At 52.3% G+C, this 24,497-nt stretch overlaps 1 protein-coding gene across 1 annotated transcript in view; it reads right to left on the bottom strand.

Moving 5' to 3' along the window:
* The window catches only part of LRRC74A (leucine rich repeat containing 74A), a 36,751-nt gene extending 14,417 nt beyond the window's left edge, over positions 1-22,334 (bottom strand). The window contains exons 1-5 of the mRNA XM_069950270.1: positions 22,206-22,334; positions 12,821-12,999; positions 12,639-12,746; positions 12,471-12,564; positions 4,495-4,544 (exon numbers count right to left, since the gene is read on the bottom strand). Coding sequence (XP_069806371.1) covers positions 4,495-4,544; positions 12,471-12,564; positions 12,639-12,746; positions 12,821-12,999; positions 22,206-22,287 — 513 coding nt within the window. The 5' untranslated portion in view covers positions 22,288-22,334. The remainder of the gene's footprint in view (positions 1-4,494; positions 4,545-12,470; positions 12,565-12,638; positions 12,747-12,820; positions 13,000-22,205) is intronic.
* Between the last annotated feature and the right edge of the window lie 2,163 nt (positions 22,335-24,497).

Here is a 24,497-nt window from a genome sequence, read left to right as displayed (position 1 = left end):
GTAGGGGTCTGTTATTAGGGGATATGGGGGTCAGTGCTGGGGTGTAAGGGGTCTGTTATTAGGGGATATGGGGGTCAGTGCTGGGGTGTAAGGGGTCTGTTATTAGGGGATATGGGGGTCAGTGCTGGGATGTAAGGGGTCTGATATTAGGGGATATGGGGGTCAGTGCTGGGGTGTAAGGGGTCTGTTATTAGGGGATATGGGGGTCAGTGCTGGGATGTAAGGGGTCTGTTATTAGGGGATATGGGGGTCAGTGCTGGGGTGTAAGGGGCCTGATATTAGGGGATATGGGGGTCAGTGCTGGGGTGTAAGGGGTCTGTTATTAGGGGATATGGGGGTCAGTACTGGGGTGTAAGGGGTCTGTTATTAGGGAATATGGGGGGGGTCAGTGCTGGGGTGTAAGGGGTCTGTTATTAGGGGATATGGGGGTCAGTACTGGGGTGTAAGGGGTCTGTTATTAGGGGATATGGGGGTCAGTGCTGGGGTGTAAGGGGTCTGTTATTAGGGGATATGGGGGTCAGTGCTGGGGTGTAAGGGGTCTGATATTAGGGGATATGGGGGTCAGTGCTGGGGTGTAAGGGGTCTGTTATTAGGGGATATGGGGGTCAGTACTGGGGTGTAAGGGGTCTGTTATTAGGGGATATGGGGGTCAGTGCTGGGGTGTAAGGGGTCTGTTATTAGTGGATATGGGGGTCAGTGCTGGGGTGTAAGGGGTCTGTTATTAGGGGATATGGGGGGTCAGTGCTGGGTGTAAGGGTCTGTTATTAGGGGATATGGGGGTCAGTGCTGGGGTGTAAGGGGTCTGTTATTAGGGAATATGGGGGGGGGGGGTCAGTGCTGGGGTGTAAGGGGTCTGTTATTAGGGGATATGGGGGTCAGTGCTGGGGTGTAAGGGGTCTGTTATTAGGGAATATGGGGGTCAGTGCTGGGGTGTAAGGGGTCTGTTATTAGGGGATATGGGGGTCAGTACTGGGGTGTAAGGGGTCTGTTATTAGGGGATATGGGGGTCAGTGCTGGGGTGTAAGGGGTCTGTTATTAGGGGATATGGGGGTCAGTGCTGGGGTGTAAGGAGTCTGTTATTAGGGGATATGGGGGTCAGTGCTGGGGTGTAAGGGGTCTGTTATTAGGGCATATGAGGGTCAGTGCTGGGGTGTAAGGGGTCTGTTATTAGGGGATATGGGGGTCAGTACTGGGGTGTAAGGGGTCTGTTATTAGGGGATATGGGGGGGTCAGTACTGGGGTGTAAGGGGTCTGTTATTAGGGAATATGAGGGTCAGTACTGGGGTGTAAGGGGTCTGTTATTAGGGGATATGGGGGTCAGTGCTGGGGTGTAAGGGGTCTGTTATTAGGGAATATGGGGGTCAGTGCTGGGGTGTAAGGGGCCTGATATTAGGGGATATGGGGGTCAGTGCTGGGGTGTAAGGGGTCTGTTATTAGGGGATATGGGGGTCAGTGCTGGGATGTAAGGGGTCTGTTATTAGGGGATATGGGGGTCAGTACTGGGGTGTAAGGGGTCTGTTATTAGGGGATATGGGGGGGTCAGTGCTGGGGTGTAAGGGGTCTGTTATTAGGGGATATGGGGGTCAGTGCTGGGGTGTAAGGGGTCTGTTATTAGGGGATATGGGGGTGGTCAGTGCTGGGGTGTAAGGGGTCTGTTATTAGGGAATATGGGGGGGGTCAGTGCTGGGGTGTAAGGGGTCTGTTATTAGGGGATATGGGGGTCAGTGCTGGGATGTAAGGGGTCTGTTATTAGGGGATATGGGGGTCAGTGCTGGGGTGTAAGGGGTCTGATATTAGGGGATATGGGGGGTCAGTGCTGGGGTGTAAGGGTCTGTTATTAGGGGATATGGGGGTCAGTGCTGGGATGTAAGGGGTCTGTTATTAGGGGATATGGGGGTCAGTACTGGGGTGTAAGGGGTCTGTTATTAGGGAATATGGGGGGGGTCAGTGCTGGGGTGTAAGGGGCCTGATATTAGGGGATATGGGGGTCATTGCTGGGGTGTAAGGGGTCTGTTATTAGGGGATATGGGGGTCAGTGCTGGGGTGTAAAGGGTCTGTTATTAGGGGATATGGGGGTCAGTGCTGGGGTGTAAGGGTCTGTTATTAGGGGATATGGGGGTCAGTGCTGGGGTGTAAGGGGTCTGTTATTAGGGACTATGGGGGGTCAGTGCTGGGGTGTAAGGGGTCCTGTTATTAGGTGATATGGGGGTCAGTGCTGGTGGTGTAAAGGGGTCTGTTATTAGGGGATATGGGGGTCAGTACTGGGGTGTAAGGGGTCTGTTATTAGGAGATATGGGGGTCAGTACTGTGGTGTAAGGGGTCTGTTATTAGGGGATATGGGGGTCAGTGCTGGGGTGTAAGGGGTCTGTATTAGGGAATATGGGGTCAGTGCTGGGGTTGTAAGGGTCTGTTATTAGGGGATATGGGGGTCAGTGCTGTGGTGTAAGGGGGCCTGATATTAGGGGATATGGGGGTCAGTGCTGGGTGTAAGGGGTCTGTTATTAGGGGATATGGGGGTCAGTGCTGGGGTGTAAGGGGTCTGTTATTAGGGGATATGGGGGTCAGTGCTGGGTGTAAGGGTCTGTTATTAGGGGATATGGGGGTCAGTACTGGGGTGTAAGGGTCTGTTATTAAGGAATATGGGGGTCAGTGCTGGGGTGTAAGGGGTCTGTTATTAGGGGATATGGGGGTCAGTGCTGGGGTGTAAGGGGTCTGTTATTAGGGGATATGGGGGTCAGTACTGGGGTGTAAGGGGTCTGTTATTAGGAGATATGGGGGTCAGTGCTGGGATGTAAGGGGTCTGTTATTAGGGGATATGGGGGTCAGTGCTGGGGTGTAAGGGGTCTGTTATTAGGGAATATGGGGGTCAGTGCTGGGGTGTAAGGGGTCTGTTATTAGGGGATATGGGGTCAGTGCTGGGGTGTAAGGGGTCTGTTATTAGGGGATATGGGGGTCAGTGCTGGGGTGTAAGGGGCCTGTTATTAGGGGATATGGGGGTCAGTGCTGGATGTAAGGGGTCTGTTATAGGGGATATGGGGGGTCAGTGCTGGGGTGTAAGGGGTCTGTTATTAGTGGATATGGGGGTCAGTGCTGGATGTAAGGGGTCGGTTATTAGAGGAATATGGGGCGTCAGTACTGGGGTGTAAGGGGTCTGTTATTTAGGGAATATGGGGGTCAGTGCTGGGTGTAAGGGTCTGTTATTAGGAGATATGGGGGGGTCAGTGCTGGGTGTTTAGGGGTCTGTTAGGGAATATGGGGGTCAGTGCTGGGGTGTAGGGGGTCTGTTATTAGGGATATGGGGGTCAGTGCTGGGGGTAAGGGTCTGTTATTAGGGGATATGGGGGTCAGTGCTGGGGTGTAAGGGGTCTGGTAGGGAATATGGGGGTCAGGTGCTGGGTGTAAGGGGTCTGTTATTAGGGATATGGGGGTCAGTGCTGGGTGTAAGGGGTCTGTTATTAGGGGATATGGGGGTCAGTACTGGGGTGTTAGGGGTCTGTTATTAGGGGATATGGGGGTCAGTGCTGGGTGTAAGGGTCTGTTAGGGAATATGGGGGTCAGTGCTGGGGTTGTAAGGGGTCTGTTATTAGGGGATATGGGGTCAGTGCTGGGGTGTAAGGGGTCTGTTATTAGGGATATGGGGTCAGGTGCTGGGTGTCAGGGGTCTGTTATTAGGGGATATGGGGGTCAGTGCTGGGGTGTAAGGGGCCTGATATTAGGGGATATGGGGGTCAGTGCTGGGATGTAAGGGGTCTGTTATTAGGGGATATGGGGGTCAGTGCTGGGGTGTAAGGGGTCTGTTATTAGGGAATATGGGGGGTGTTCGCTGGGGTGTAAGGGGCCTGATATTAGGGGATATGGGGGTCAGTGCTGGGGTGTAAGGGGCCTGATATTAGGGGATATGGGGGTCAGTGCTGGGGTGTAAGGGGTCTGTTATTAGGGGATATGGGGGTCAGTGCTGGGGTGTAAGGGGTCTGTTATTAGGGGATATGGGGGTCAGTGCTGGGGTGTAAGGGGTCTGTTATTAGGGGATATGGGGGGTCAGTGCTGGGGTGTAAGGGGTCTGTTATTAGGGCATATGAGGGTCAGTGCTGGGGTGTAAGGGGCCTGATATTAGGGGATATGGGGGTCAGTGCTGGGATGTAAGGGGTCTGTTATTAGGGGATATGGGGGTCAGTGCTGGGGTGTAAGGGGTCTGTTATTAGGGGATATGGGGGTCAGTGCTGGGATGTAAGGGGTCTGTTATTAGGGGATATGGGGGTCAGTGCTGGGGTGTTAGGGGTCTGTTATTAGGGGATATGGGGGTCAGTGCTGGGGTGTAAGGGGTCTGTTATTAGGGGATATGGGGGTCAGTGCTGGGGTGTAAGGGGTCTGATATTAGGGGATATGGGGGGGTCAGTGCTGGGGTGTAAGGGGTCTGATATTAGGGGATATGGGGGGTCAGTGCTGGGATGCATACAGTATGTAAGCTGAAGCTGCTGGAGGGCAGATACTCACAGACATGGCCTCTGCCATGTGCTTCGCGGACGTGTCGCTAAATCCATTGTCTGGAAGATAAATAAGTGATGAGGCACAGACATTAGAGCGGAGAGCAGAAACCTGATCTATGGCCGATAGATACAGGGACATTCCTGTACTCCAGCATCTGATAATTCAGAATGTCATGATTCCTGAGGGCTTGGCCTTTAGGTGCTATAGTTACCTAGAGATGTATTGTATTTAGTGCCACCAGGAGAAGCCATCAAAGTGCATCACAGGGATCTGTTACCGAGGTTCTGTGGCTCTGGGATCTGTTCTTGAAGTTCTGTGATTGCAAGGATCTTTTTTTGGGGGGGAGGGGGGGTTGTGACGGCAGGGATCTGTTATTGGGGTTCTTTAACAGCAGGGATCTGTTATTGGGGTTTTTTGACAGCAGGGATCTGTTATTGGGGTTCTATAATGACATTGATCTATTATTGGGGTTCTGTGACGACATGGATCTGTTATTGGGGTTATGTGAATGCAAAGATCTGTTATTGAGGTTCTGTGACTCTTGGATCTGTTATTGGGGTTCCGTGACACTGGAACCTGTTCCTGGAGCTCTGTGACTCTGGAATCTAGTCTTGAGGTTATGTGAATCTGGGATCTGGTCTTAGGGTTATGTGACTTTGGGATCTGTTCTGGGAATTCAATGACTCTGGTATCTGTTATTGGGGTTCTGTGACTCTGGGATCAGTAGTTGGGCTTCTCTGACTCTGGGATCTGTTCTTGGGGTCTTCTGACTCTGGGATCTGTTCTTGGGGGTTCTCTGACTCTGTGATCTGGTCTTGGACATATGTAAATCTGGGATCTGTTCTTGGGGTTCTCCATAGGGTTCTGTGACTTTGATATATGTTCTTGGGGTTCTGTGGCTCTGGGATCTGTTCTTGGTGATCTGTTCTTGGGGTTCTGTGACTGGGATCATTTCTTGAGCTTCTCTTGCTTTGGTATCTGGTCTTGGGGGTTCTCTGACTCTAGGATCTGGTCTTGGGTATCTGTGACTCTGGGATCTGTTCTTGGGCCTCTATTGATCTATTATTTGCCTTGGTGGGGCATACAGGAGAGGCTGCGCTTCATCAGTGTTTCCCTCTATATGCTTGGAGAGTTGCGCCTCAGTCTTGCACAACCACATAAGGTGAGGGAATGCATTGTTAAACTCCACTACTTGATCTACCTCTGTTTTTATGATCATACACCATGGAGCCCTGTCTTTTCTGTATTTTCTAGAGGGATCTGTGACCCTGGGATCTGTTCTTGAGATTCTGTGACTCTGGGATCTATTATCTGGGTTTTGTAAGTCTGGGATCTATTCTTGGGGTTCTGTGACTCTGGGATCTGGTCTTGAGGTTCTGTGACTCTGGGGTCTGGTCTTGGGGTTCTGTGACTCTGGGATCTGGTCTTGAGGTTCTGTGACTCTGGGGTCTGGTCTTGGGGTTCTGTGACTCTGGGATCTGGTCTTGGGGTTCTGTGACTCTGGGATCTGTTCTTGGGGTTCTGTGACTCTGGGATCTGGTCTTGGGGGTTCTGTGACTCTGGGATCTGGTCTTGAGGTTCTGTGACTCTGGGATCTGGTCTTGAGGTTCTGTGACTCTGGGGTCTGGTCTTGGGGTTCTGTGACTCTGGGGTCTGCTCTTGGGGTTCTGTGACTCTGGGATCTGGTCTTGGGGTTCTGTGACTCTGGGATCTGGTCTTGAGGTTCTGTGACTCTGGGGTCTGGTCTTGGGGTTCTGTGACTCTGGGATCTGGTCTTGGGGTTCTGTGACTCTGGGATCTGGTCTTGAGGTTCTGTGACTCTGGGGTCTGGTCTTGGGGTTCTGTGACTCTGGGATCTGCTCTTGGGGTTCTGTGACTCTGGGATCTGCTCTTGGGGTTCTGTGACTCTGGGATCTGCTCTTGGGGTTCTGTGACTCTGGGATCTGCTCTTGGGGTTCTGTGACTCTGGGATCTGGTCTTGGGGTTCTGTGACTCTGGGATCTGGTTTTGAGATTCTGTGACTCTGGGGTCTGGTCTTGGGGTTCTGTGACTCTGGGAATCTGTGACTCTGCTCTCTTTTCTTGGGGTTCACTAACTCTTGGATCTGTTCTTAGGGTTCTATGACTTTGGTATCTGTTTTTGGGGTTCTGCGAATTTGGGATTTGTTCTTTGGGTTCTAGCAATAGAGCAAATTGCCAGCAGCAACCAACTGGGGTTAAGAACCTTCCAAACGAGCCTGGCGCAGGTGTAGGGAAATCCACTATTTCATACCATTAGGGGCCTATTCCACGGGAGCGATAATCGGCCGAATTGGCCCCATTTGGCCCGATTCAGCCGATTATCACTCGGTGGAATAGAGAAAACGACCACCCGATGATCGTGTCATCGGCTGATCGTTTATTTAGGGCCAGACCTAAAATCATTGGTTCCCCACTGCACATCGCTATGGTGGAATACCGGTGCGTGACCAACGATTTGAGAAGCCCCATACATAACCTGGCAGGACTTCTCCTCCTCTCCGTCTTCCTCCCCGGGTCCCGCGGCGGAGCATCAGCAGCTCTGGAGCGGCCTGACTGAGCTGTCAGACCGCTCAGCCAATCACAGGCCAGGACCGGAGCAGCCAGTAATTGGCTGAGCGGTCTGACAGCTCAGTCGGGCCACTCCGGAGCTGCTGATGCGCTGCAGGACCCGGGGAGGAAGACGGAGCACAGGAGGAGAAGTCCTGCCAGGTAATGGGGGCTGCAAGGACATTGGTAACGATGTCCCTGCACACCCTCGCTCAACGATCATCGGGCCGTGGAATAGGCCCAGTAAACGAGTGGCGATCTAGCAGAACCAGCCGACGCCCAATGTCTCTCTGACCTGATTCCCACACATCACACTGTGCTGCCAGGGAGCCAAAACCCAGCTTCATGCTTCTCCTGACTCCTCTTCTCTGGTGCTCGTGGGGTTAAGCCTTCAGGCGTTGCATTCTCCTGGGGCTTGCCCCATTCAGAGCACAGGGGTGGCTCCCTGGCTGCTATTGGTCTCCATCACTGCTGTCAGACTCCTTGCTCCTATCAGGGGCGGCTCCCTGGCTGCTATTGGTCTCCATCACTGCTGTCAGACTCCTTGCTCCAATCAGGGGCGGCTCCCTGGCTGCTATTGGTCTCCATGCTGCTGTCAGACTCCTTGCTCCTATCAGGGGCGGCTCCCTGGCTGCTATTGGTCTCTATGCTGTCAGACTCCTTGCTCCTATCAGGGGCGGCTCCCTGGCTGCTATTGGTCTCCATCACTGCTGTCAGACTCCTTGCTCCTATCAGGGGCGGCTCCCTGGCTGCTATTGGTCTCCATCACTGCTGTCAGACTCCTTGCTCCTATCAGGGGCGGCTCCCTGGCTGCTATTGGTCTCCATCACTGCTGTCAGACTCCTTGCTCCTATCAGGAGCGGCTCCCTGGCTGCTATTGGTCTCCATCACTGCTGTCAGACTCCTTGCTCCTATCAGGGGCAGCTCCCTGGCTGCTATTGGTCTCCATCACTGCTGTCAGACTCCTTCCTCCTATCAGGGGCGGCTCCCTGGCTGCTATTGGTCTCCATGCTGTCAGACTCCTTGCTCCTATCAGGGGCGGCTCCCTGGCTGCTATTGGTCTCCATGCTGTCAGACTCCTTGCTCCTATCAGGGGCGGCTCCCTGGCTGCTATTGGTCTCCATGCTGTCAGACTCCTTGCTCCTATCAGGGGCGGCTCCCCGGCTGCTATTGGTCTCCATGCTGTCAGACTCCTTGCTCCTATCAGGGGCGGCTCCCTGGCTGCTATTGGTCTCCATGCTGCTGTCAGACTCCTTGCTCCTATCAGGGTGCGGCTCCCTGGCTGCTATTGGTCTCCATCACTGCTGTCAGACTCCTTGCTCCTATCAGGGGCGGCTCCCTGGCTGCTATTGGTCTCCATGCTGTCAGACTCCTTGCTCCTATCAGGGGCGGCTCCCTGGCTGCTATTGGTCTCCATGCTGCTGTCAGACTCCTTGCTCCTATCAGGGGCGGCTCCCTGGCTACTATTGGTCTCCATCACTGCTGTCAGACTCCTTGCTCCTATCAGGGGCGGCTCCCTGGCTGCTATTGGTCTCCATCACTGCTGTCAGACTCCTTGCTCCTATCAGGGCGGCTCCCTGGCTGCTATTGGTCTCCATGCTGTCAGACTCCTTGCTCCTATCAGGGGCGGCTCCCTGGCTGCTATTGGTCTCCATGCTGTGAGACTCCTTGCTCCTATCAGGGGCGGCTCCCTGGCTGCTATTGGTCTCCATCACTGCTGTCAGACTCCTTGCTCCTATCAGGGGCGGCTCCCTGGCTGCTATTGGTCTCCATGCTGTCAAGACTCCTTGCTCCTATCAGGGGCGGCTCCCTGGCTGCTATTGGTCTCTATCACTGCTGTCAGACTCCTTGCTCCTATCAGGGGCGGCTCCCTGGCTGCTATTGGTCTCCATCACTGCTGTCAGACTCCTTGCTCCAATCAGGGGCGGCTCCCTGGCTGCTATTGGTCTCCATCACTGCTGTCAGACTCCTTGCTCCTATCAGGGGCGGCTCCCTGGCTGCTATTGGTCTCCATCACTGCTGTCAGACTCCTTGCTCCTATCAGGGGCGGCTCCCTGGCTGCTATTGGTCTCCATGCTGCTGTCAGACTCCTTGCTCCTATCAGGGGCAGCTCCCTGGCTGCTATTGGTCTCCATGCTGCTGTCAGACTCCTTGCTCCTATCAGGAGCGGCTCCCTGGCTGCTATTGGTCTCCATGCTGCTGTCAGACTCCTTGCTCCTATCAGGGGCGGCTCCCTGGCTGCTATTGGTCTCCATGCTGTCAGACTCCTTGCTCCTATCAGGGGCGGCTCCCTGGCTGCTATTGGTCTCCATCACTGCTGTCAGACTCCTTGCTCCTATCAGGGGCGGCTCCCTGGCTGCTATTGGTCTCCATCACTGCTGTCAGACTCCTTGCTCCTATCAGGGGCGGCTCCCTGGCTGCTATTGGTCTCCATCACTGCTGTCAGACTCCTTGCTCCTATCAAGGGCGGCTCCCTGGCTGCTATTGGTCTCCATGCTGTGAGACTCCTTGCTCCTATCAGGGGCGGCTCCCTGGCTGCTATTGGTCTCCATCACTGCTGTCAGACTCCTTGCTCCTATCAGGGGCGGCTCCCTGGCGGCTATTGGTCTCCATCACTGCTGTCAGACTCCTTGCTCCTATCAGGGGCGGCTCCCTGGCTGCTATTGGTCTCCATGCTGTCAGACTCCTTGCTCCTATCAGGGGCGGCTCCCTGGCTGCTATTGGTCTCCATCACTGCTGTCAGACTCCTTGCTCCTATCAGGGGCAGCTCCCTGGCTGCTATTGGTCTCCATCACTGCTGTCAGACTCCTTGCTCCTATCAGGGGCGGCTCCCTGGCTGCTATTGGTCTCCATGCTGCTGTCAGACTCCTTGCTCCTATCAGGGGCGGCTCCCTGGCTGCTATTGGTCTCCATCACTGCTGTCAGACTCCTTACTCCTATCAGGGGCGGCTCCCTGGCTGCTATTGGTCTCCATGCTGTCAGACTCCTTGCTCCTATCAGGGGCGGCTCCCTGGCTGCTATTGGTCTCCATCACTGCTGTCAGACTCCTTGCTCCTATCAGGGGCGGCTCCCTGGCTGCTCTTGGTCTCCATGCTGTCAGACTCCTTGCTCCTATCAGGGGGCGGCTCCCTGGCTGCTATTGGTCTCCATCACTGCTGTCAGACTCCTTGCTCCTATCAGGGGCGGCTCCCTGGCTGCTATTGGTCTCCATGCTGTCAGACTCCTTGCTCCTATCAGGGGCGGCTCCCTGGCTGCTATTGGTCTCCATCACTGCTGTCAGACTCCTTGCTCCTATCAGGGGCGGCTCCCTGGCTGCTATTGGTCTCCATCACTGCTGTCAGACTCCTTGCTCCTATCAGGGGCGGCTCCCTGGCTGCTATTGGTCTCCATCACTGCTGTCAGACTCCTTGCTCCTATCAGGGGCGGCTCCCTGGCTGCTATTGGTCTCCATCACTGCTGTCAGACTCCTTCCTCCTATCAGGAGCGGCTCCCTGGCTGCTATTGGTCTCCATCACTGCTGTCAGACTCCTTGCTCCTATCAGGGGCGGCTCCCTGGCTGCTATTGGTCTCCATCACTGCTGTCAGACTCCTTGCTCCTATCAGGGGCGGCTCCCTGGCTGCTATTGGTCTCCATCACTGCTGTCAGACTCCTTGCTCCTCTCAGGGGCGGCTCCCTGGCTGCTATTGGTCTCCATCACTGCTGTCAGACTCCTTGCTCCTATCAGCGGCCGGGGCGGGTCATTTCCATCAGTAGTGTAGTAGTTTCTATCAGTGTGTGTTTGGTCTCCAGCTACAGCAGCGGATCCATTATACTGCTTGTTATTTGACACTTGGCCTTTGGCTCTGCCTCACCCCTCTGTACTACGTCACCTCTTGTGCTCGACCTTGGCCCAGACTCTGTTAACCCATTGCTTGCCGATTTGGACTTTGACGTTACCTCCTGTTGCCAACTCGGACTGCCTGACCTGTTATTGTATACCTGTCTGTGTGTACTGTCTACCGCCCTGTATCTCTAGTTAGGCTAGGGACTGTCGCCCAGTTGGTGCCCTGGGGTTTAGCCCAGGGGGGCAAGTAGGCAGGGACAGGGGTTGCGGGTCAAGAAAAGGGACTGCCCTGACACATACACCACCAAGGAGAATTTTCAAGTGGTATTTATGCAATGCGTTTCGGCTCACAAATAAGATAGGGCCTTCCTCAGGCATCATACACCGCTTAGACGTACTCCTTGGTGGTGTATGATATACTGGATTTCCCTACACCTGCCCCAGTCTCGTCTGGAAGGTTCTTTCCTGTCCCAGTTTGTTGCTGCTGGGAATTTGCTCTACTACTACTGTCTTCACCTCCCGGTTTATCTGTGAGGCACCTGTAGCCGGCTGCGGTGTTATATTGAGCTAGTGATAGTGTTGTGCCTACATCAGCACAACCTGTACAGGTGAGTATACACTCTGTTCACCTCTTCTGCTTATTTTGAGCTGACCTTAATTACTGCACTAGAAGGCATCCGATTCTGTCTTTGTGTTTTTTCTTCTTTGGGTTTTGTCACTTTGGGATCTGTTCTGGGGGTTCTGTGACTATGGGATCTAGTCTTGGGGGTTCTCTGACTCTGGGATCTTGTTTGGGGTTTCTCTGACTCTGGCATCTGGTTTGGGGGGTTCTCTGACTCTGGGATCTGGTTTGGGGGTTCTCTGGGATCTGGTTTCGGGGTTCTCTGACTCTGGGAACTGGTTTGAAGGTTCTCTGACTCTGGGATCTGGTTTGAAGGTTCTCTGACTCTGGGATCTGGTTTGGTGGTTCTGTGACTCTGGGATCTGGTTTGGGGGTTCTGTGACTCTGGGATCTGGTTTGGGGGTTCTGTGACTCTGGGATCTGGTTTGGGGGTTCTGTGACTCTGGGATCTGGTTTGGGGGTTCTGTGACTCTGGGATCTGGTTTGGGGGTTCTCTGGGATCTGGTTTGGGGGTTCTCTGACTCTGGGATCTGGTTTGGGGGTTCTCTGACTCTGGGATCTGGTTTGGTGGTTCTGTGACTCTGGGATCTGGTTTGGTGGTTCTGTGACTCTGGGATCTGGTTTGGGGGTTCTGTGACTCTGGGATCTGGTTTGGGGGTTCTGTGACTCTGGGATCTGGTTTGGGGGTTCTGTGACTCTGGGATCTGGTTTTGGGGTTCTGTGACTCTGGGATCTGTTCTTGGAGGTTCCGTGACTCTGGGATCTATTCTTGAGGTTCTGTGACTCTTGGATCCGATCTTAGGGTTCTATGACTTTGGTATCTGTTCTTGGGGCTCGGCGACTCTGGGATCTGTTCCCGGGGTTCTGTAGGGAGTTGCACTTTTTTGGTACACTGGTGGCCTGTACTAGTTTGCAGTACACTGGATCTGCCTCCTCCATCAGATCCTCAGGGGCGGGGCATTGACTTACGTGCTAGATTGAGGGCTCTGAGGGACAGATTGTCCTGTAACATCCTGGAGAGCATGTCCGCGCCCTGCACCCCCAGATGGTTGTTGGAAAGGTCCTGGAGGAGAAAAACACATGGCTGAGTATGGCGGCGGCCTGGTCCTGTACACACGCGGCTTATTACCCCCCTACCAGCTCCTGGATGGTGGTGTTCTTTCTGAGCATTGGCACCAGATGGAGCAGCCCCTCTGCCTCAATCCAGTTGTCCTCCAAGCTCAGGTGGGTGATGCTTGTGTTAGTCTGGAAAAAAGAAAAAATGACGGCTGCTCTGTGTGAACAGTCCCTAATATAGACCTCTGCTTCAAGACACTTACCTTCAGGGCCGCAGCTATAGCACGGGCTCCACGGGGCCCCAATCCATAATGCTTCAGGTCCATGTGTGTCTCATTTATGTGACGGAGGAAGTAGGAAGCAGGAACAATTCCCACCTGACGGCAGGCCTGCACATAGACATCCTGCCCAGCAGGGGCCTGTGAGGGAGACCCCTCTAACCCTGAGGAAAGAAGATCTGATCAGTCAAATCATTTGGAATCAGCAAAGCCAGAGCTGATGCCTGTGTGGCCACATCTCACTGCCAACCCCATCTATACTGTACATACATCACTGCGGACCCCCATCTATACTGTACATACATCACTGCGGACCCCCCATCTATACTGTACATACATCACTGCGGACCCCCATCTACACTGTACATACATCACTGCGGACCCCCCCATCTATACTGTACATACATCACTGCGGACCCCCATCTATACTGTCCTTACATCACTGCGGACCCCCCATCTATACTGTACATACATCACTGCCAACCCCATCTATACTGTACATACATCACTGCGGACCCCCATCTACACTGTACATACATCACTGCGGACCCCCATCTATACTGTACATACATCACTGCCAACCCCATCTATACTGTACATACATCACTGCGGACCCCCATCTATACTGTACATACATCACTGCGGACCCCCATCTACACTGTACATACATCACTGCGGACCCCCCCATCTATACTGTACATACATCACTGCGGACCCCCATCTATACTGTCCTTACATCACTGCGGACCCCCCATCTATACTGTACATACATCACTGCCAACCCCATCTATACTGTACATACATCACTGCGGACCCCCATCTACACTGTACATACATCACTGCGGACCCCCATCTATACTGTACATACATCACTGCCAACCCCATCTATACTGTCCTTACATCACTGCGGACCCCCCATCTATACTGTACATACATCACTGCGGACCCCCATCTATACTGTCCTTACATCACTGCGGACCCCCATCTATACTGTCCTTACATCACTGCCAACCACATCTATACTGTCCTTACATCACTGCGGACCCCCCATCTATACTGTCCTTACATCACTGCGGACCCCCCATCTATACTGTCCTTACATCACTGCGGACCCCCCATCTATACTGTACATACATCACTGCCAACCCCATCTATACTGTACATACATCACTGCGGACCCCCATCTATACTGTACATACATCACTGCGGACCCCCATCTATACTGTACATACATCACTGCGGACCCCCCATCTATACTGTACATACATCACTGCGGACCCCCCATCTACACTGTACATACATCACTGCGGACCCCCCCATCTATACTGTACATACATCACTGCGGACCCCCATCTATACTGTCCTTACATCACTGCGGACCCCCCATCTATACTGTACATACATCACTGCCAACCCCATCTATACTGTACATACATCACTGCCAACCCCATCTACACTGTACATACATCACTGCGGACCCCCATCTATACTGTACATACATCACTGCCAACCCCATCTATACTGTCCTTACATCACTGCGGACCCCCCATCTATACTGTACATACATCACTGCGGACCCCCATCTATACTGTCCTTACATCACTGCGGACCCCCATCTATACTGTCCTTACATCACTGCCAACCACATCTATACTGTCCTTACATCACTGCGGACCCCCCATCTATACTGTCCTTACATCACTGCGGACCCCCCATCTATACTGTCCTTACATCACTGCGGACCCCCCATCTATACTGGTACATACATCACTGCCAACCCCATCTATACTGTACATACATCACTGGCGGACCCCCCCCATCTATACTGTCCTTACATCACTGCGGACCCCCCATCTATACTGTCCTTACATCACTGCGGACCCCCATCTATACTGTCCTTACATCACTGCCAACCCCATCTATACTGTCCTTACATCACTGCAGACCCCCATCTATACTGTCCTTACATCATTGCCAAACCCATCTATACTGTACATACATCACTGCCAACCCCATCTATACTGTACATACATCATTGCCAACCCCATCTATACTGTACATACATCACTGCGGACCCCCATCTATACTGTACATACATCACTGCCAACCCCATCTATACTGTCCTTACATCACTGCGGACCCTCCATCTATACTGTACATACATCACTGCCAACCCCATCTATACTGTCCTTACATCACTGCGGACCCCCCCATCTATACTGTACATACATCACTGCGGACCCCCCCATCTATACTGTCCTTACATCACTGCGGACCCCCATCTATACTGTACATACATCATTGCCAAACCCATCTATACTGTCCTTACATCACTGCGGACCCTCATCTATACTGTACATACATCACTGCGGACCCCCCCATCTATACTGTCCTTACATCACTGCGGACCCTCCATCTATACTGTCCTTACATCACTGCGGACCCTCATCTATACTGTCCTTACATCACTGCGGACCCCCATCTATACTGTACATACATCACTGCGGACCCCCATCTATACTGTCCTTACATCACTGCGGACCCTCATCTATACTGTCCTTACATCACTGCCAACCCCATCTATACTGTACATACATCACTGCGGACCCCCATCTATACTGTCCTTACATCACTGCGGACCCCCATCTATACTGTCCTTACATCACTGCGGACCCCCCATCTATACTGTACATACATCACTGCGGACCCCCATCTATACTGTACATACATCACTGCGGACCCCCATCTATACTGTCATACATCACTGCGGACATCTATACTGTACACACACTGCGGACCCCCCATCTATACTGTCCTTACATCATTGCGGACCCCCATCTATACTGTACATACACTCACTGCGGACCCCCCCATCTATACTGTCCTACATCACTGCGGACCCCCCATCTATACTGTACATACATCACTGCGGCCCCCCCATCTATACTGTACATACATCACTGCGGACCCCCCATCTATACTGTACTTACATCACTGCGGACCCCCCATCTATACTGTCCTTACATCACTGCGGACCCCCATCTATACTGTACATACATCACTGCCAACCCCATCTATACTGTACATACATCACTGCGGACCCCCATCTATACTGTTAAACATCACTGCGGACCCCCCATCTATACTGTCCTTACATCACTGCGGACCCCCCATCTATACTGTACATACATCACTGCCAACCCCATCTATACTGTACATACATCACTGCGGACCCCCCCATCTATACTGTCCTTACATCACTGCGGACCCCCATCTATACTGTCCTTACATCACTGCGGACCCCCATCTATACTGTCCTTACATCACTGCCAACCCCATCTATACTGTACATACATCACTGCCAACCCCATCTATACTGTCCTTACATCACTGCGGACCCCATCTATACTGTACATACATCACTGCGGACCCCATCTATACTGTACATACATCACTGCGGACCCCCCATCTATACTGTACATACATCACTGCGGACCCCCATCTATACTGTCCTTACATCACTGCGGACCCCCATCTATACTGTCCTTACATCATTGCCAAACCCATCTATACTGTACATACATCACTGCCAACCCCATCTATACTGTACATACATCACTGCGGACCCCATCTATACTGTACATACATCACTGCGGACCCCCATCTATACTGTACATACATCACTGCGGCCCCCCCATCTATACTGTACATACATCACTGCGGACCCCCATCTATACTGTACATACATCACTGCGGACCCCCCATCTATACTGTCCTTACATCACTGCGGACCCCCATCTATACTGTACATACATCATTGCCAACCCCATCTATACTGTACATACATCACTGCCAACCCCATCTATACTGTACATACATCACTGCGGACCCCCCATCTATACTGTACATACATCACTGCAGACCCCCATCTATACTGTACATACATCACTGCCAACCCCATCTATACTGTCCTTACATCACTGCGGACCCTCCATCTATACTGTCCTTACATCACTGCGGACCCTCATCTATACTGTCCTTACATCACTGCGGACCCCCATCTATACTGTACATACATCACTGCGGACCCCCATCTATACTGTCCTTACATCACTGCGGACCCCCCATCTATACTGTCCTTACATCACTGCCAACCCCATCTATACTGTACATACATCACTGCGGACCCCCCATCTATACTGTACATACATCACTGCGGACCCCCCATCTATACTGTACATACATCACTGCGGACCCCCATCTATACTGTCCTTACATTACTGCGGACCCCCATCTATACTGTCCTTACATCACTGCGGACCCCCCATCTATACTGTACATACATCACTGCGGACCCCCCATCTATACTGTACATACATCACTGCGGACCCCCATCTATACTGTCCTTACATTACTGCGGACCCCCATCTATACTGTCCTTACATCACTGCCAACCCCATCTATACTGTACATACATCACTGCGGACCCCCATCTATACTGTCCTTACATCACTGCGGACCCCCATCTATACTGTACATACATCACTGCGGACCCCCCATCTATACTGTACATACATCACTGCGGACCCCCATCTATACTGTCCTTACATCACTGCGGACCCCCATCTATACTGTACATACATCACTGCGGACCCCCCATCTATACTGTACATACATCACTGCCAACCCAATCTATACTGTACATACATCACTGCGGACCCCCCATCTATACTGTACATACATCACTGCGGACCCCCATCTATACTGTACATACATCACTGCGGACCCCCATCTATACTGTACATACATCACTGCGGACCCCCATCTATACTGTCCTTACATCACTGCGGACCCCATCTATACTGTACATACATCACTGCGGACCCCCCATCTATACTGTACATACATCACTGCGGACCCCCATCTATACTGTACATACATCACTGCGGACCCCCATCTATACTGTACATACATTACTGCCAACCCCATCTATACTGTACATACATCACTGCGGACCCCCCATCTATACTGTCCTTACATCACTGCGGACCCCCCATCTATACTGTACATACATCACTGCGGACCCCCATCTATACTGTCCTTACATCACTGCGGACCCCCATCTATACTGTCCTTACATCACTGCGGACCCCCCATCTATACTGTACATACATCACTGCGGACCCCCCCATCTATACTGTCCTTACATCACTGCGGACCCCCATCTATACTGTCCTTACATCACTGCCAACCCCATCTATACTGTACATACATCACTGCGGACCCCCATCTATACTGTACATACATCACTGCGGACCCCCCATCTATACTGTCCTTACATCACTGCGGACCCTTATCTATACTGTCCTTACATCACTGCGGACCCCCCATCTATACTGTCCTTACATCACTGCGGACCCCCATCTATACTGTCCTTACATCACTGCGGACCCCCCATCTATACTGTACATACATCACTGCGGACCCCCATCTATACTGTACATACATCACTGCGGACCCCCCATCTATACTGTACATACATCACTGCGGACCCCCATCTATACTGTACATACATCACTGCCAACCCCATCTATACTGTACATACATCACTGCGGACCCCCATCTATACTGTACATACATCACTGCGGACCCCCATCTATACTGTCCTTACATCACTGCGGACCCTCCATCTATACTGTACATACATCACTGCGGACCCCCCATCTATACTGTACATACATCACTGCGGACCCCCATCTATACTGTACATACATCACTGCGGACCCCCATCTATACTGTACATACATCACTGCGGACCCCCCATCTATACTGTACATACATCACTGCGGACCCCCATCTATACTGTACATACATCACTGCGCACCCCCATCTATACTGTACATACATCACTGCGGACCCCCATCTATACTGTACATACATCACTGCGGACCCCCATCTATACTGTACATACATCACTGCGGACCCCCATCTATACTGTACATACATCACTGCGGACCCCCATCTATACTGTCCTTACATCACTGCGGACCCCCATCTATACTGTACATACATCACTGCGGACCCCCATCTATACTGTACATACATCACTGCGGACCCCCCATCTATACTGTACATACATCACTGCGGACCCCCCATCTATACTGTACATACATCACTGCGGACCCCCATCTATACTGTACATACATCACTGCGGACCCCCCATCTATACTGTACATACATCACTGCGGACCCCCATCTATACTGTCCTTACATCACTGCGGACCCCCCATCTATACTGTACATACATCACTGCGGACCCCCCATCTATACTGTACATACATCACTGCGGACCCCCATCTATACTGTACATACATCACTGCGGACCCCCCATCTATACTGTACATACATCACTGCGGACCCCCATCTATACTGTACATACATCACTGCGGACCCCCCATCTATACTGTACATACATCACTGCGGACCCCCCATCTATACTGTACATACATCACTGCGGACCCCCATCTATACTGTACATACATCACTGCGGACCCCCCATCTATACTGTCCTTACATCACTGCGGACCCCCATCTATACTGTACATACATCACTGCGGACCCCCCATCTATACTGTACATACATCACTGCGGACCCCCCATCTATACTGTACATACATCACTGCGGACCCCCCATCTATACTGTCCTTACATCACTGCGGACCCCCCATCTATACTGTACATACATCACTGCGGACCCCCCATCTATACTGTACATACATCACTGCGGACCCCCCATCTATACTGTACATACATCACTGCGGACCTCCATCTATACTGTACATACATCACTGCGGACCCCCATCTATACTGTACATACATCACTGCGGACCCCCATCTATACTGTCCTTACATCACTGCGGACCCCCCATCTATACTGTCCTTACATCACTGCGGACCCCATCTATACTGTACATACATCACTGCGGACCCCCATCTATACTGTACATACATCACTGCGGACCCCCCATCTATACTGTACATACATCACTGCCAACCCCATCTATACTGTACATACATCACTGCGGACCCCCATCTATACTGTCCTTACATCACTGCGGACCCCCATCTATACTGTACATACATCATTGCCAACCCCATCTATACTGTACATACATCACTGCGGACCCCCCATCTATACTGTACATACATCACTGCGGACCCCCCATCTATACTGTACATACATCACTGCGGACCCCCCATCTATACTGTACATACATCACTGCGGACCCCCCATCTATACTGTACATACATCACTGCCAACCCCATCTATACTGTACATACATCACTGCGGACCCCCATCTATACTGTACATACATCACTGCGGACCCCCCATCTATACTGTCCTTACATCACTGCGGACCCCCATCTATACTGTACATACATCACTGCGGACCCCCCATCTATACTGTCCTTACATCACTGCGGACCCCCCATCTATACTGTCCTTAAATCACTGCCAACCCCATCTATACTGTCCTTACATCACTGCGAACCTCCCATCTATACTGTTCTTACATCACTGCGGACCCCCCATCTATACTGTACATACATCACTGCGGACCCCCATCTATACTGTCCTTACATCACTGCGGACCCCCATCTATACTGTCCTTACATCACTGCCAACCCCATCTATACTGTACATACATCACTGCCAACCCCCCATCTATACTGTACATACATCACTGCGGACCCCCCATCTATACTGTACATACATCACTGCGGCCCCCCCATCTATACTGTCCTTACATCATTGCGGACCCCCATCTATACTGTACATACATCACTGCGGACCCCCCATCTATACTGTCCTTACATCACTGCGGACCCCCCATCTATACTGTACATACATCACTGCGGACCCCCCATTTATACTGTACATACATCACTGCGGACCCCCATCTATACTGTACATACATCACTGCGGACCCCCATCTATACTGTACATACATCACTGCGGACCCCCCATCTATACTGTACATACATCACTGCGGACCCCCATCTACACTGTACATACATCACTGCCAACCCCATCTATACTGTACATACATCACTGCGGACCCCCCATCTATACTGTACATACATCACTGCGGACCCCCATCTATACTGTACATACATCACTGCGGACCCCCATCTATACTGTACATACATCACTGCGGACCCCATCTATACTGTACATACATCACTGCGGACCCCCATCTATACTGTCCTTACATCACTGCGGACCCCCATCTATACTGTCCTTACATCACTGCGGACCCCCATCTATACTGTACATACATCATTGCGGACCCCCATCTATACTGTACATACATCACTGCGGACCCCCCATCTATACTGTCCTTACATCACTGCGGACCCCCCATCTATACTGTACATACATCACTGCGGACCCCCCATCTATACTATACATACATCACTGCGGACCCCCCATCTATACTGTCCTTACATCACTGCGGACCCCCCATCTATACTGTACATACATCACTGCGGACCCCCATCTATACTGTACATACATCACTGCGGACCCCCCATCTATACTGTACATACATCACTGCGGACCCCCCATCTATACTGTACAGTACATCACTGCGGACACCCCATCTATACTGTACATACATCACTGCGGACCCCCCATCTATACTGTACATACATCACTGCGGACCCCATCTATACTGTACATACATCACTGCGGACCCCCCATCTATACTGTCCTTACATCACTGCGGACCCCCCATCTATACTGTACATACATCACTGCGGACCCCCCATCTATACTGTACATACATCATTGCGGACCCCCATCTATACTGTACATACATCACTGCGGACCCCCCATCTATACTGTCCTTACATCACTGCGGACCCCCCATCTATACTGTACATACATCACTGCCAACCCCATCTATACTGTACATACATCACTGCGGACCCCCCATCTATACTGTCCTTACATCACTGCGGACCCCCCATCTATACTGTACATACATCACTGCGGACCCCCCATCTATACTGTACATACATCACTGCGGACCCCCCATCTATACTGTACATACATCACTGCGGACCCCCCATCTATACTGTCCTTACATCACTGCGGACCCCCATCTATACTGTCCTTACATCACTGCGGACCCCCATCTATACTGTACATACATCACTGCGGACCCCCCCATCTATACTGTCCTTACATCACTGCGGACCCCCATCTATACTGTCCTTACATCACTGCGGACCCCCCATCTATACTGTACATACATCACTGCGGACCCCCATCTATACTGTACATACATCACTGCGGACCCCTCACCATCGTCCTCCTCCTCCTCTAGGTCGGCGTCCTCCCTGGGCTGTAGTAAGAGGTTCTGCAGCAGCGGGGACAGGTCAGCCATGTTGCTGCTGCTGGTGCCTTGTGTGACTGCTGAGTATATGACACCAGGGATCATGTATCCCCCATGGAGGACCCCCCTCCCCATAGTCACATGATCCCACTGTCACCTGGAGACCAGCGCCGACCTCTCACCTCCATGCAGCATCTGGGGGATGAGAGATGGATTCTTGTTCACTAACTGATGACATCACAAGATTACTAGATGACATCATGTCTACAATGAGTCTAACTCGCTATGATACGTCCAATAGGCCACGATCTGTGTGTGGTCAGGAAGTCGGGGACACCCCTATACCTCCTCGGTATCTAAGCGGGGACACCCCTATACACAATCAGTATCTAAGCGGGGACACCCCTATACCTCCTCAGTATCTAAGCGGGGACACCCCTATACCTCCTCAGTATCTAAGCGGGGACACCCCTATACACCCTCAGTATCTAAGCGGGGACACCCCTATACCTCCTCATATCTACGCGGGGACACCCCTATACCTCCTCGGTATCTAAGCGGGGACACCCCTATACCTCCTCAGTATCTAAGCGGGGACACCCCTATACCTCCTCGGTATCTAAGCGGGGACACCCCTATACACCCTCAGTATCTAAGCGGGGACACCCCTATACCTCCTCAGTATCTAAGCGGGGACACCCCTATACCTCCTCGGTATCTAAGCGGGGACACCCCTATACCTCCTCAGTATCTAAGCGGGGACACCCCTATACCTCCTCGGTATCTAAGCGGGGACACCCCTATACACTCCTCAGTATCTAAGCGGGACACCCCTATACCTCCTCAGTATCTAAGCGGGGACACCCCTATACCTCCTCGGTATCTAAGCGGGGACACCCCTATACACAATCAGTATCTAAGCGGGGACACCCCTATACACCCTCAGTATCTAAGCGGGGACACCCCTATACCTCCTCGGTATCTAAGCGGGGACACCCCTATACACAATCAGTATCTAAGCGGGGACACCCCTATACCTCCTCGGTATCTAAGCGGGGACACCCCTATACACCCTCAGTATCTAAGCGGGACACCCCTATACCTCCTCAGTATCTAAGCGGGGACACCCCTATACCTCCTCAGTATCTAAGCGGGGGACACCCCTATACCTCCTCTCGTATCTAAGCGGGGACACCCCTATACACCCTCAGTATCTAAGCGGGGACACCCCTATAACCCTCAGTATCTAAGCGGGGACACCCCTATACCTCCTCAGTATCTAGGCGGGGACACCCCTATACCTCCTCAGTATCTAAGCGAAGACACCCCTATACCTCCTCGGTATCTAAACGGGGACACCCCTATACACAATCAGTATCTAAGCGGGGACACCCCTATACCTCCTCGGTATCTAAGCGGGGACACCCCTATACACCCTCAGTATCTAAGCGGGGACACCCCTATACCTCCTCAGTATCTAAGCGGGGACACCCCTATACCTCCTCGGTATCTAAGCGGGGACACCCCTATACACCCTCAGTATCTAAGCGGGGACACCCCTATACCTCCTCAGTATCTAAGCGGGGACACCCTATACCTCCTCAGTATCTAAGCGGGGACACCCCTATACCTCCTCAGTATCTAAGCGGGGACACCCCTATACCTCCTCAGTATCTAAGCGGGGACACTCCTATACACCCTCAGTATCTAAGCGGGGACACCCCTATACACCCTCAGTATCTAAGCGGGGACACCCCTATAACCCTCAGTATCTAAGCGGGGACACCCCTATACCTCCTCAGTATCTAGGCGGGGACACCCCTATACACCCTCAGTATCTAAGCGGGGACACCCCTATACACCCTCAGTATCTAAGCGGGGAACCACCCCTATACACCTCAGTATCTAAGCGGGGACACCCCTCTACCTCCTCGGTATCTAAGCGGGGACACCCCTATACTCCTCGTATCTAAGCGGGGACACCCCTATACCCCTCAGTATCTAGCAGGGACACCCCTATACCTCCTCAGTATCTAAGCGGGGACACCCCTATACCTCCTCAGTATCTAAGCCGGGGACACCCCTATACACCCTCAGTATCTAAGCGGGACACCCCTATACCTCCTCAGTATCTAAGCGGGGACACCCCTATACCTCCTCAGTATCTAAGCGGGGGACACCCTATACCTCCTCAGTATCTAATGCGGGGACACCCCTATACCCCCTCAGTATCTAACGGGGACACCCCTATACCTCCTCAG

This window comes from Dendropsophus ebraccatus, chromosome 13 (genome assembly GCF_027789765.1).
Source record: "Dendropsophus ebraccatus isolate aDenEbr1 chromosome 13, aDenEbr1.pat, whole genome shotgun sequence".
In the NCBI taxonomy this organism is placed as follows: Eukaryota; Metazoa; Chordata; class Amphibia; order Anura; family Hylidae; genus Dendropsophus; species Dendropsophus ebraccatus.
This window is presented reverse-complemented; position numbering and strand designations above follow the sequence as displayed.